This window comes from Mesoplodon mirus (genome assembly GCF_964341445.2).
Source record: "Mesoplodon mirus genome assembly, chromosome: 13".
Taxonomy (NCBI): domain Eukaryota; kingdom Metazoa; phylum Chordata; class Mammalia; order Artiodactyla; family Ziphiidae; genus Mesoplodon; species Mesoplodon mirus.
In genome coordinates this window covers 29,033,951-29,048,321 of record NC_138989.1, presented here as the reverse complement: position 1 = coordinate 29,048,321, position 14,371 = coordinate 29,033,951, and the positions used below count along the sequence as shown (strand labels likewise).

The window sequence follows — 14,371 nt, the reverse complement described above, 5'->3', positions numbered from 1 at the left end:
TTTTTTTTTCTTTTTTTTGCGGTACGTGGGCCTCTCATTGTTGCGGCCTCTCCTATTGCGGAGCACAGGCTCTGGATGCACAGGCTCAGCGGCGATGGCTCACGGGCCCAGCCACTCTGCGGCACGTGGGATCTTCCTGGACCGGGGCACAAACCCGTGTCCCCCGCATCAGCAGGCGGACTCACAACCACTGCGCCACCAGGGAAGCCCCCTGGACGTCCTTTATTGAGGTCGGCTATCTCAGGGCAGCGAGGAGGGAAGGCCCCGGGAGTGACTGCCAGCACTTAATCTGGTCAGAAGTTAAAAGACAATGAGGGCTTTGTGGTGGGCGGAGCTAGGTCAGTGGATCACCTGGGGGCTCACAAAGGTGGCGATGAGGAGATACAGACCACAACTAACTGGGTCAGAGCTGTTCAGCCCAGGGCGTGCCACTGACCCCCCACAGGGCCTGGGTCCAGGTTCCAAGACGTGAACTTTGTCCTCCCACCCTCCCACTTCTATGGTTGGCCCTAGCCTGTCTTTTACTCAGGGACAAAGGAATGACTCCCTGCTCTGGGGGGAGGGAGGCTCTTGCTGGCAGGCCCCGGGCTCCCCACACCAGAGGAGGGTTTCACCAATGGGCAACCTCCCCGCCCCGACTCTGACCATCCCTCCCTCCACGCCCTCAGCCTCCCTGGTACTCAGCTGCTCGCCTTTGGCCTGGTCAGGCACTGTGCTGGTACCTTTCTTTTCTCCTCAACGCGAGTTCAAGTTTCCAGTGATGCTATGATCAGGTTGAGAACAGAGCCAGGTCCCAGCTGTGAAGCATTGTGTGTATAATCCTCGCTGCCTTGTCCACCAGGTTGCCAGGGAGGGCTCTGAGCGTCAGCCCAGCAGAATGTGGGCCCCTGGTTGTCACGTTGTGTAATGAGGAGCCTGTGTAACTCCCTGGAACTGGGGCAGAGGTCTGGTGGCCATGTGCCAGGCCCTCCGCTGGGTCGGTTCAGCCCCGGACTCCCTTGCTGGGCTGCTCTAATTCTGGTGGGAGAGCCGTGTGGGGACCACTGGCCAGTCATAGTCCCCCTTGAAGCTGCCACGCTGGCCACAGGCTGGGTGGTGACCCTGGAGAGGAGCTGTGGGTATCCTCCCAGCCCGCAGCTCTTCTTCACTGGCTCTGGCCAATGTTTACTGCTTGGGACTTGAAGTTCAGAGAGATTCCTTATTAACTGGGTGACCTTGAGAAACCACTCTGAGCCTCAGTTTTCTCACCTGAGAAATGGGGTAATACTTTCCTTGTAAGGTTGTGATGAAATTAGTTAATATATTTTAAAAGTCAGCACAGGGCTTCCCTGGTGGCGCAGTGGTTAAGAATCCACCTACCAATACAGGGGACACGGGTTTGAGCCCTGGTCTGGGAAGATCCCGCATGCCGTGGAGCAGCTAAGCCCATGCACTACAACTACTGAGCCTGCTCTCCAGAGCCCAAGAGCCGTAACTACTGAGCCCGTGCACCACAACTACTGAAGCCCACACACCTAGAGACCGTGCTCCATAACAAGAGAAGCCACCTCAATGAGAAGCCCGCGCACTGCAATGAAGAGGAGTCCCTGCTCACCGCAACTAGAGAAAGCCCGTGCGCAGCAACGAAGACGCAATGCAGCCAAAAATAAAAATAAATAAATAAATGTATAAAAAGCCAGCACATTGCTGGCTATGGCAGGTGCTCGGATGCCTGCAGTCACGAGGCACAAGCCTGATGCTGGCTAAATATGTGTCACACCAAATTCTTGCTGACAATCTAGGTAAAGAGGTTGGGACACCAATTCTAGCATGTAAGGATGGGGGAGGGGCTTCCCACACGGCACCAGGCATTTCTCAGTCTCTGGCAGGGTGTCCAGGGAAGGCAGATTCTTTACCACTGAACCACCGGGGAAGTCCCTGAACTCAGTTCTGGCACCATCTACCCAGAGACGGCATCAGATTCCACAGGGTGAGGGCTCAGCCCCACAAGACTTCCCCCCGCCCGCCCCCCGCACTTCAGATGCCAGTCGCAAGGCCAGGTTGTCACCTTTGTCCATAAGGAAAGTCCAGTCTAGTTGGAGAAATAAAGCATAGATAGATAAATGACTGTGTGTGTGAGATATATATATATATATATGCATATGCATATGTATATAGACGCAGGTGTGTATATATATAGTATATATATGCAGGTGGCCTACACTGGCAAACAGGGCAGGTATTCCTAGAATTTTAACCTCCGTAGAGTTACTCTAGACAAACTGCTATAAGTGTCAGAAAGCAGTCATGTCCTCACTTTGTGTCTTCTTCAAGGTTGTCCCCCAAAATAAAGCCCTTTGTTTCATTCTCCTGATTGTCACTGAAGGGGGATTTGTCCAAATAGTCACCACCTATTTGAGCGCTGTTCAGGGCTGGGGGACAGTGCCATGACAGGTGCTAGTCCCTCGGGGTCTGAGGAGACTGAGTGTCCAACATTTATCACAGTGGCCAGCACAAAGCAGGATCTGGGACATTGCTGATTTCTGTTTATATTGTGAATAATTTCTCTACAGATACATTCCTGATATAAAAACATCCACTGTCCAGGGTGGAGCTCCTCCCTCAGTGCCAGACTGGTCGCCACAGAGACTGAAAACCCCCTTCCAGCCCCACCAGCAAGGCGCATCTGGTCCCCTCCAGAGTTATTTAGACAACTTCTTGCATGTGGGTTTAAGAGCACCCATGGTGTCAAAGGTGGTTCTGCATTTCTTTGATTGTTGTCAAATCTTCACCTCTTCACTGATATGCAGGCTTTTCTTATTCCTTCTTAGCCTGTGGCATCTAGATCACCTTTCTGAGGCAGAGACCAGGTGCCTGGTCTAAATCCCCAGCTCTGACCTGTGGGGCCGCTCTCTGGTCTCAGTTTCTTCACCTGTAAATTGAGAAAACTAGGGTTTTTGAGGATTGAGTTAATACATATAAAGCAAAATATGTGTATGTTAAAAAAAAAAACTACTAAAGTTACTACTTATCAGCTGTTTTTAATTTATCCTTCACTTTATTACTTTTTAGTATTTGCTAGGTAACAAAACTTTAATAATCAAGGGTTGGGGATTTTTTTCTCAGAAAATTGTCCTGATTTGGTTTTCCTACGTTGTTTTCTTTTCCTATGTTAGTTCTTTTTTTGTGGTGAATTGATAAATTAATTCTGTGATAAATGCGGAACTCACTCCAAAGTGCCACATGATATACAATCTGAAGTGGCTGGTTTTCCAGCTGCAGTGATTACAGGGTTCTGCTGTTCCTCATTTATCCTAATTTCAAAAAATTGGTTTATTGCTATAGTGAACACTATCTGGCTTTTAAATTTCTGGCTTTGTTGTATTGTGCAAATATGTAACTATTTGTGTGTGTGCCTAATTCTTTAACTCTGTTCAGTTACTACATGGCCTGGAGAAATCATTTTCTTAGATTTTTCAGCTCTAAAATCCATGTTTTCAGAATATAATTGTTATTTCTCTTTTGATGACTTTACCTTTCCTTCTCAAACAGTTACTGCAAGAGCTTTGAATGTTCTGGTAAAAATGGGTGTAATGATGGTTGTATTTTTTAATTTTATGTATTTGTTTGTTCCTTGGATGTCAGGTACACAATTTTTAATCATCCCCAACCATTGGCTTCCTTTCTTTTAGGTGCAAATATTAAGCTTGTCTTATTTCTGTGTACTTCAAACCTCTCTTTAAAGACTCTTCTTTAAAGTAACATCAATTTGTTTTTACTTTTCCCTCCATTTCTAGGCCCCTGACGTTTATGGGGTCGCAGACGAAGAAGGTGCTGCTCACACCCCTCATGCATCCCGCTCGCCCCTTCCGGGTCTCCAACCATGACAGGAGCAGCCGCCGAGGGGTGACCGCCAGCAGCCTGCAGGAGCTCCTCACCAAGGTACCCCCACCAGCCCACATGGGTCCCGGGAACAAGCCAGTGCAAGACAGAGGGTCTGTGTCCTGGCCTCAGAGGGTCTGGGGGAGCCTTCTGACATTAAAGGGAATATTGCTGTGTCCCTGTCCCATAAAAGACTTAGGTACAGAGACGAAAACCTTCAAAGTAGCCATCAATTGATAATGTGGCTTTGGTTCTTTGACAGGGAGAATATAGGAGGCAGCAACTGTAGAAATCTGGTTTTGGTTATAAAGGCCAGGGATGAATTGTCCTTAATCTAAAACAGCGTCCTGGATCGCCAGATAAGGAAGAATCATAGACTCTCATCGGAGACGAGAAATGAGAATCCAACACGCCGTCTCTGAAGCGACAGAGATGTGGGCTCTTTAAGTATCACAGATACAGGGTCATTCTTTTTATTTGTCTAAATAAGCAGGACATTTTAGAAACTGAATATTATTCAGTGTAACCCCTTATCTCACGTCATTGAAACCTCTGAAGAAGTTAGGTCCGTTTGATTTTTTAACTTCTCTTTTCCAAGCAAAGGCTGAGTCATAGACACCAGGTAAGGTCCATCTTTACCATTTAAAACCCTCAAAATAGGCCAACACTTCTGGAACCATGACTTAGTTGATGCCATGGATGGGTCCAAACGGAGTCTCTCACTTCACCCCATGACGCTGGTGTGTTCTGACCTAGACCCTGGATGCCCTGGTTATTGCCAGCAGACTGGTCACTTTGGTGTTGGAGGAGGATGGCACTGTGGTGGACACAGAGGCGTTCTTCCAGACCCTGGGGGACAACACGCACCTCATGGTCCTGGAGAAGGGACAGAAGTGGACACCGGTAAGCGTGTTGTCTGGGCAGCTTCTGGGAAGGCTTCTCACCTATGGAAGTGCGGTCCTCACTTTGGGGTTGACTGGCCCACTTTCCAAATACTTCCCTTGTGTTCACCTGATAACTGGATCTCCTACCCTCCAGGGATGCTTTCAACTATTTCTAGGAAACGTGGCATCTTTATGAACCTGGACTATGTGATTTAGAGCCAGTAATTCTGAGGGTCAGGCTTTGGCCAGTGAGGGGCTACAGATCCGGTTAGAGTGTGTGGATAAGACCTGTGACCACTCACTGTCTGTGACCTCAGGAGGTGGTGAGCTGACACAACTGGTAAAATTAGGGAGGAGTGTGTAGGTGTAAACACAGTGATTTAGGCAAGCAAAGAGGTAGAATAAAGGGTTTTATTTCTGAGAAAACTATAGGTTATATATCTTGGAAAACACTCCCACCATAAAGCACCTAAAAATGTAAAGCAAAATACTCAAACATCTTTTTATATGCCTAACTGACCTTCAAGAAAGGGAAATCCTCAGAATCCAACATTTTATGGAAACCAGGATCCAGAGAGGCAAGCAGGCAGGATCCAGAGAGGGAAGCTGGCGTCTCCCCTGTGGGCAGCCAGTGACCCCAGCTCTACTGGATTCTGGGAGGACAGCTGCCCAGAGCTCTCTCCTGAGCACCTGGCCTCAAGCTGCCCCGCTGAGGCTTTAGGGACTGCTGAGTCCCAAACCACGCAAGCTGGAGTGTAGTTTACAGAGACCCGGGGAGGAAGCATCAGTGGACGGAGTTTATTCACTGATGCTCGTGACCTAGCTGGTCCCTCTCTCCAGCCCCCATGACCCACGTCCTCATCCCCAGAACCCAGGAACGTGTCACTTTACGTGGCAAAGGGGACTTGGCATGGGGTGATGATCCTGGATTACCTGGTGGGGTGGTGTCATCACAGGGTCCTTGTAAGGGGAACACAGGAGGGTCAGCGAGGGCGGAAGCAGAGAGAGGAGTGACAGGAAGACAGGCCATGGGTCGAGGGACAGAGGCGCCTCTGGAGCCGGGACGGCAGCCCCAGCAAGACAGCCTGCGGCTCACTCAGGACCTCCAACCCCCAGAACTGTCAGAGCATGAGTCTGTGTTGCTTTCAGCCACTCCGCTTGTGGCCATTGGTCCCAGCAGCCCCAGGAAACTAATTCAGATGGAAAGGGTCTTTTCTGTTTGTTTTGTGAGTGAAATCCTCTTTTACTTAGTGGGGGAGTCGGTCGCCATGTGACAGGTTGAAGCCCCCACATGGTGGGCGCTGAGCTGGGGGTCAGGGTGGTGACAGGAGGCTGTGGACTAGAGTGGCACCGATATGGTGGTTCTCGGGGTGGGAGGAGGCTTCTCTATCTGGTAACAGCCTGGTTGACATGAGTCTCACGCGGGGTCTTAGGCGTCTGGACATCTTTCCTTCAGGGATTGTAAGTCCTGCCCCACTTGTAGGGGTTTCTCGGTGAGGCGACTTGACTTGACTTGGCCAGAACTTCCAAGAAGTAGCCGCCAGGGGTCTCCCTTCCTCAATCCAAAGCCTTGGAGCCTGTCCCGTGGGGAGCAGGTCCTCAGAGCATCTTCAGGGGGCTCCTGGGTCCAGATGATGGAAACCACACCCCCGTTAGGTCCCAAGTTTGGGGAGGCATCTCGATTTTGACTCAAGACCAAGGATGTTGGGGGAGTGAGATTAAAACTCATGCGTCAGGGAGGAGCTGTGTCAGGGGCTCAGGTGGAACTCACCCCTTGATTCTGTAATCTTAATTTTTACTAACGTTTCCTAAACGACACACACACCCCCTCCGCGGCAGCAGGACCTCGGTGCGTTAGTCAATGGGCTGCAACCATCGTGTGTCCAAGTGGGCGGGGCGGGGGGTGGCAGGAAGAGAAGAGGGGCTCCAGCAAGAAGGGTTTGGGTGTGTTTAGGGGAATTTATGGTTTAAATTCAAATTTAGTAGATTTTTGTCAGAGAATTTAACACTCACAGCCTCAACTATTCCCAACACCTAAGGCTCATGAAAGTTGTACCTCTATTTGAATCCTGGACACTGCAGGACCATGTTGCAGCAAACCCACCAGGACGTGTGCCTGGGACATATACCTGGGATGTGTACCTGGGACAGCTTTGTTCTCTCTTGTTTCTTCTCAAAGCTTCTGTGGGAAGACTGTTTATAAACCTGGGATTTATAGAGGTCTCTGACCTTCTTTCCTAACCAAAAGGGTCTCAGGTAGACCGAGAGTAGGTCCCACTAGTGTCCCCAAGAGGCCAGCCTTCCTCCAGGGCAGGAACTACAAATCAGGGGAGCCCACGATTTATCACACGCCATCAGCCCTGGCTTAGCCGTGGATTCTGGCACTTTCCGTGGTGCCTCTCATACGGCGGGAATAGCATGCCCCCTGGCCGTCAGGCGGGCTGTGGCACAGTCGTCAGCAGGCGGCCGCGTGGCCCTAGGTGACCAGGGTTAGTGCGTTTCCACCTCAAGTCACCGGCACACTGTCCACTGACCCCTAGACCCTGAAGCCGAATCACACTCATCTCCAGTCACTGAACAGAGCAGCTTGGAGGAGGGCACTTTCTTATGCGTTTGGACCCCATGGCAACATAAGCACACTGATCTGCTGAAAACATTCCTCGAATAGTTAGCGGCTTAGTCATAGATTTTAAGCTGACAGGACAGCTGAAACCAGCCTAAAACCAGAGGCACAGGGTTTGTTGGTCACAGTGGGGCCAGTGCTGCAGACTTTCTTCCTCCACGGCTCTAGGGTGGTACCTACATCCCAGCCTGCCAGACGCCAAAGAGACAGGGGATCGCGAGAGTAACCTTCGACTTGTACAAGCTGAACCCCAAGGATGTCATCGGCTGCCTCAACGTGAAAGCCACTATGTACGAGATGTACTCGGTGTCCTACGACATCCGGTGCCCAGGGCTCAAGGCCCTGCTGAGGTAACAGACTTGGGGACCAGAGAGTCTGGACATGGTGGGCAGCCCCTCCCCAGCCCCTCGAGCCCCGGCCTGACTCTCACTCGTGTTGTCATAAAAACTCTTATGCCGGGCCTCCCTGGTGGCGCAGTGGTTGAGAGTCCGCCTGCCGATGCAGGGGATACGGGTTCGTGCCCCGGTCTGGGAGGATCCCATATGCCGCGGGGCGGCTGGGCCCGTGAGCCATGGCCGCTGGGCCTGCGCATCCGGAGCCTGTGCTCCGCAACGGGAGAGGCCACAACAGTGAGAGGCCCGCATACCGCAAAAAAAAAAGAAAAAAAAAAAAAAAAAAAAAACAAAACTCTTATGCCACAGACTTACTCAGAAAACAAAAACTTGAGCCAAAATACATAGTTTTCTCCAAAGACCAATAAATACGAAATGGAAAGAAAACCTAAATAATAACCTAAATAATAAATAGAAAGAAGAACCAAATTCCTTTTAAAAGCTAGAGCTGTGCATTTAAAAACCTTATTTCTCAGCAATGACAGCTAAAACCAGAGCCAAGGAGATTCTGACCTGGTTTGTGCAGAGTAGCCCCCAAACCTGGATGAGGACTTGCACACATAGTTCTGTGTTACAGAACTTGAAGCTGGTGGGCAGGAGGTGCTGGCCTTTCCCCTCTCCACGCACTGCCAGGGCACCCCTACCCCACAGGCCGGGCCTGGAGAAGACAGATCCCGATCTGTACCCCAAAACAGTTTGAACACATTCTCTATGTGCACCAGGAACACTCCTGACACCCGGCCTGTGAGCCCTGTACCAGGGGCTCCTACCCAGGCTTGCTTCTGAGCAGCCAGCTGTGTGACCTTTAACAGGTTACTCAACTTCTCTGAGCCTCAGTTTCATCATCTTTAAAATGAGGAGTTTGCTTCCAAGTTCTCTGATCGCACAGGCCCTAAATACACCTGCTTCCAGCCCTCCGTTAATCCGTCACTGAGCCTCTAAAGAAGGGATTCGGGTTGGGGGGATGCAGGGAGAGGGTGACAGGAGCAGGAGGTCTTTGAAGTTTGCCTAAGAGGTGCCACCTGACACCTGATGCCCCCCGCACAGCTCCCCAGCAGGGCCTGCCTGTTTCTCTGGGGCGCTGGTCCCCTCCTTCCGCTGTCCCAGGATGGCTTCCCTGAGGGAAGCACGGGGCAGGGTAGTGCGGGTGGGGAACGAGGCTTTCCTCATTCTGGAAATGAGGCTGGTCCTTCTGACGGGGCTGCACGCCCAGTACATGGTCTTGCGGGCAGACGGTGGCTTCCTTTGGCCTCCTTTCCCACCCAGAGTCATCGAGGCCTGGTTCCAGACAACAGTTACTGTCCTGCTGCTGGAATCTGGACCGCGCCCCCATTCCCCAGTGAGCTTCCTCTTTTTGCTGAGACAGGAGAGAACAGCTTGATTGCTTGATTTTTCAAGTGAGAGTTACAACAACTTAGATAAGTGTAAAGAAAGTGAACCCACCTCAGCAAAATCTTTCCCGAGAGACGACCCAGCCTTCTTGTCACTGATTCTCACCGTCTGGTGGATCTGAGGGTGGTGCGATCAGCTGTAGGAGGCCCCCAGATATGAGGCTTGGCCAGCCAGGCCCCGCAGGGATGCCAGGAGTGGAGGTCCCCACCAGTGCGGCCGAGCCCCCGGTTCCTTGTGAAGGGACGGACCTTAAAATGCGTGGAATTCCTCAGCTTTGGACTTGGTAGAGAATAAGAATTTGAGTTAGAGCTATTTTTTAGTCTGAAACAACACGAATGCCAGGTCAGCCTTGGGCTCAGATGCCCAGGGTCGAGTCGGGGTGTCCCGTCCGCCCTAAGCGAACTGGGTCACAGGGTCGCAACGGCAGGTGTGTTGAGTCCCCTCCAGCCTGGGGTTCCTTTCACCCCGACTCAACTGAGTTCAGCAACAAGCTCCACAGCCCCGGCAAGGCTGCCAGGGTTAGCAAGCAGCCAAAGGAGGACGGAGCCAGTGCTGCCTGGGCCGCCCGCTCAGCATGTTCCAGTGACTTGGTGACAGGCCACATTCAGGAGAGGCCATGAGTGGTCCCAGGCCAGTGGCAGGGGAGCTGCCGGAAACGCAGAGTCCCAGGTCCCACCCAGACCTCCGGAGCCAGCGCCTGCATCTCAGCGATGGGGGGCTGTGCCCTGGGAGCTGGGACTGGAAAGTGCTGGGATGTGGGCTGTGTGGCCCTGATCGCATGTGGGGGTGGGAGTGGGGAACCCCTGTCCTCTGCCCCACAGGCCGGACCGCCACCCCGCCCGACTGCCCCGTCTCTTGCAGGAGCCTGCTGTGGTTCCTGTCTCACACCGCCCAAGTGACCGGCCAGTGTCTCGTCCACACGGGCACCTACATGCTCCGAGTGCTGGCTGACACAGAGGAGCGGGCGGTGCCCGGCCCGCGCCCTCGCCGGGGGATCACGAGTGGATAGGGGCTCACGGTGTGGAGTTTCCACTGGCCTCAACCCCGCAGGTCCCTCTCCGGGGACACATTCGGAAGACGCTGTGTTCCCACCACGTGTCCCCTGCTCAAGAAAGAAAAGGGGCCTGAGGGCACTGCCAGGGGCCAGGCGTTGGAGGCCCCCTGGGTGGGGATGGGGTTGGGGGACGTGGGCAGCACGAGGCCTGCGGCTCCACAATAAACCAGTCAAGAGAGTCGCTGTGATACCGCACTTCTTCCTCCTGTCTTCTTCATGTCAGAAAAGCACACAAAACTCACAGAAGCAAAACTCAGCCAGAGATGCTCTGCTAACACGTGCAATCACTTTTAGGTCTGTCAGGAGACTGGAGGGTCAGCTGTTATTGTGGGGTTTTATAATGTCGGGCCTGAATGAACCCAGTGACCTGAAAGCCTGTGGATCTGAATTTTTGGAGGTGATCAAGCTGCACTGGCAAACCTTTCCTTAAAACAAAGCTGCTCCAGGGCTTCCCTGGTGGCGCAGTGGTTGAGAGTCCACCTACCGATGCAGGGGACACGAGTTCGTGCCCCGGGCTGGGAAGATCCCACATGCCGCGGAGCGGCTGGGCCCGTGAGCCATGGCCGCTGAGCCTGCGTGTCCGGAACCTGTGCTCCGCAATGGGAGAGGCCACAACTGTGAGAGGCCCGCGTACTGCAAAAAAACAAACAAACAAACAAACAAAACCCACAAAGCTGCTCCAAACCGGGGTCTGATGCAGGGCGGGTGTGGCCGAGTCAGGCGGGACCCCAGGCCACGAGGGACGCGGGGCTAGCCCCGACCACATGGCTCGGGAGGGGGCAGCACAGCTCCCAGGGGGAAATGGGGCACTGCTGCTAGACTAGGAGACCCGCAGGAGCCAGGTGCCATTCAGATCTGTGGTTTTCCTCCTAAGAAACGCTGCCACAGAGGCCTGTCCCCTTCCTGGCTGACAGCCCAGGACAGTGGGAGACACCACAGCTTGTCCCAGAAGCACAGAACCGCCCGCAGTCAGACCCCTGGGCCCGGACTCGTGCTCCCCCGCCCCTACCCCCATCACAGCCCGGATCCCCTCGGAGCCCTGCTATGCCGACCTGACTCCCACCCATTCCCTGCTTCACATGCCCAGCAGCAGGGCTGGGAGCCCAGGACCGCAGGCGGGAGGGGCAGAAGTAAAGGAATTGCAGCCGCATTCCTCAGAGCACAGCCTCTTTTTCAAACAGAGCAAAATAAAAAAGGCATCTCAGGGCCCCCCTTCCCCTCCTGCTCGGCTTCTGGGGGAAATGCAGCAGGTGGGGGGGTTGGCGGAGGTGGGTGGTGTTGCCACCCGGCTCCGCGGGCTCTGCTGTGAGCGCTTCCCTTACAAGGAGCTGGGCTGGAAGCCCTTCCCGAGCGAGGGAGGACGGAAATGGCTTTCCGGCACCTTCCGCTGGGCGGCTCCTGCCTCTCACTGACTGAGGGCTGCATCACTTCCCAGGGATTTGGCCTCCTGGAGAGGGGTGGCCCGGCTTCCAAAAAAGGAATTTTCACTCAGTGCCCTGATGCCTTGACTCAGCCCTCTCTCTGACTCAGCGCCCTTTCCTTACTGCGTCCAGGGCTCCCTGGCCTGTTCTACGGGGGATTAAGCAGGGGGAGAATGTGGAACGGACAGGGGTCTTGGAAGCGGGTTACAGTCAGAAGAAGGACGGCTTAGAGTCTGGGAGTTTCTGAACGAGCTCCTCCACAAAAACCTGCATCCGCCACGGGCCTCCTGTCTCCCGCTCCTGTGTGATGAATAAATTGTGTGCAAAAAGGAAACTCTGGACGTTTCCTCTCTCCTTTCTGCCATCTTCCTCTCTGGGGATGTGGGTTCCTTTCTCTGATGATTGATCGTAGTTTCTACAAAGGAGCTGGATTTTGCTCTGGCAGTTTTCAGTCAGTCTGCGGCAGGGATCCCGGGGCCTCGTCACCAGCAGGAGCCCAGTGCTTTCTCTGGGTGCTGCGCCCTCCCTTCTGTGCAGTGAGGCCCGCAGCTGGCCAGAGCTTCCGACCCGCACGCCTGGGGGCTCCCCTCCCAGCCCACCACCCAGACCCCGGTGACGGCAGACAGAGCAGGGCTGGCCTCAGGGCTCCAGAGATGGAGAGGAAGCCAGGCACCACGTCGCCCTGAGCTGTGACGAGTAAAGGCATCCTTTTTCCTCTCCGTGTCCTCAGGCCACATTTCCAGCATCCCCAGAACAGTCAAGGGCAGGGCCGGTGTGCCCAGCTGTCCAGCTGTCACCACCTGCTGTGGGATTCCTCAGACCTGCTGAGGCCGGCCAGGCCTGTCCAGGAGGCAGATGGCCACATAAAAATAGTTGGGGGCCTCGAGGTGCCGCTTCTCCAGCTGTTGGGTTGAACGGAAGCCAGATTTGGGGGGGCAGGGGCCTCAGTGAAGGCATCGGGGCAGCTGCATTGGAAGGCAGGGACGGGGGGTGGGTGGGAAAGTCTCACCCAACAGGAAAGTCTTGCGACCTCCCAGCTCTCCCTGGAATGAGCATCCGACACAATGGTTCTCCTGTTCATCAGCTTCTAGTCAATCCCATTGCAGCTGAAACAGCTCATATAGGCAGAGCTGCAGAGCCTCGGCCTATCTCCTGCTCAGGAAGCCAGGGTCTAGGCGGTGGGTTACGGGTTCAGTGAAGTCAGGTGAGGACGTCTGGTGGCTGCTGGTTGTATCTGAGTCAACAGTCATACAGCTCACACCTGAGAACTGGGGGAGGGTCGGCCTCATGTTCAGTGTTCTTACCCCAATCAAATGAATTTAAAAAATAAAAGAAGCTGGGGTCGAAATGTGTGGCTCGACGGTTTACTTGGTTTCCTCACCTGGGAAGGTGCAGTGGGTACCTGCCTGGAGAGGACGGTGGGTGAACACATCCTGGAAGGACCAGGCCCCCTCCCGGTGCTGGGACCCTCTGTTTCTCCCTGGAAAGGATGAGTGAGCCACGTGGCAGGTATCTGGGAGTTGGTCACACATAGATTTAGAAGGGAAGGGCTATAGAATCGGGGTGAGCTGAGCCATGGGCGTGGGTGGGGAGGGATGTTTTCTGAATCTGGGGCCAGAGGGGCCTGTGGGCGCGGGCGCTGCCGCCACCCACTGCATTCCTGGCAACAGCTGAGACAGCTGGAGGGCGGGCACGGCCTGAGCTGCGTCTGACTCTCCAAAAAGCCAGGGCTCTCTTGTGGGGAAGAAGGAAGAAGAATTCACACGGCTTCGCGTCGGTACTACGTACCTTATCTCAGGCACCCTCCAAGCAAGGCTGTCAGCAGAGAAAGCCACCCAGCCCAGAGCCTCCGAAGAGGGAAGGCATGCCGGACCACTCCCCACCTGCCCTCCATGCCCACCACCCCTGCAGGGAGCAGTTAGGACCAGACACAAACCAGCAGGAGAGGTGGGAAAGCAATTCGGGCAAATATCTGGAGGATCATAATCAGCTGTGAATGATTTTGACTCTTTTAAAAGCACCACCTCCGCCTGCCGATGCAGGGGATACGGGTTCGTGCCCCGGTCTGGGAGGATCCCATATGCCGCGGAGCGGCTGGGCCCGTGAGCCATGGCCGCTGGGCCTGCGCATCCGGAGCCTGTGCTCCGCAACGGGAGAGGCCACAACAGTGAGAGGCCCGCATACCGCAAAAAGAAAAAAAAAAAAAAAAAAAAAAAAAAAAAATAAAAGCACCACCTGAATTTATATTTAACTCGAACAAAACCCTGATGGAAACCTCTGTTTAGGGAGGCATTATACAATTCTTCTTCATTTCCCATTGTAATATTCTGGGCCCCCCTTTCAAAAAAGGCAAGTCCTTCGAGGCTGTGAATTCTGTGCCTGTTTTCTTCCTTCACAATCACTTACTCAGTGCAGTTGCATGTTAAGTCATGTGCTGAGTATTACAGGCAACACGCAGGAAGTCTAGTCTCCAACCTGAGGATTTATAACCCAGCCCAGGAGGCAAGACTTCTAAACGTGGAATGCCTGGGCACCTGGGCACCTGGCAGGTCAGTGGGCGCATGGTGTGCGGTTGGTGCAGACATGGGGCAGGGAGCAGACGAGAGCTCAGCCCTGACACACCTACTCGGTGCTTCACATCCAACTGGAATCTGGGACCAGAAAAAGGGCCCATCAGAGCATTGCACCTGCAGGTGGCAATGATGCAGATTAACTTAATTTAATCCAATCTACAGATTTATGTA

At 53.6% G+C, this 14,371-nt stretch overlaps 1 protein-coding gene across 2 annotated transcripts in view; it reads left to right on the top strand.

Annotated features, from left to right (window-relative positions):
* The window catches only part of IMPA2 (inositol monophosphatase 2), a 46,175-nt gene extending 35,799 nt beyond the window's left edge, over positions 1-10,376 (top strand). Inside the window, exons 9-12 of one of the 2 annotated variants that reach the window (XM_082640722.1) lie at positions 3,777-3,921; positions 4,618-4,764; positions 7,537-7,718; positions 10,014-10,376. In XM_082640722.1, coding sequence (XP_082496848.1) covers positions 3,777-3,921; positions 4,618-4,764; positions 7,537-7,718; positions 10,014-10,161 — 622 coding nt within the window. In that variant the 3' untranslated portion in view covers positions 10,162-10,376. The remainder of the gene's footprint in view (positions 1-3,776; positions 3,922-4,617; positions 4,765-7,536; positions 7,719-10,013) is intronic. The other variant, XM_082640723.1, reaches the window with a different exon arrangement.
* The last annotated feature ends 3,995 nt before the right edge of the window (positions 10,377-14,371 follow it).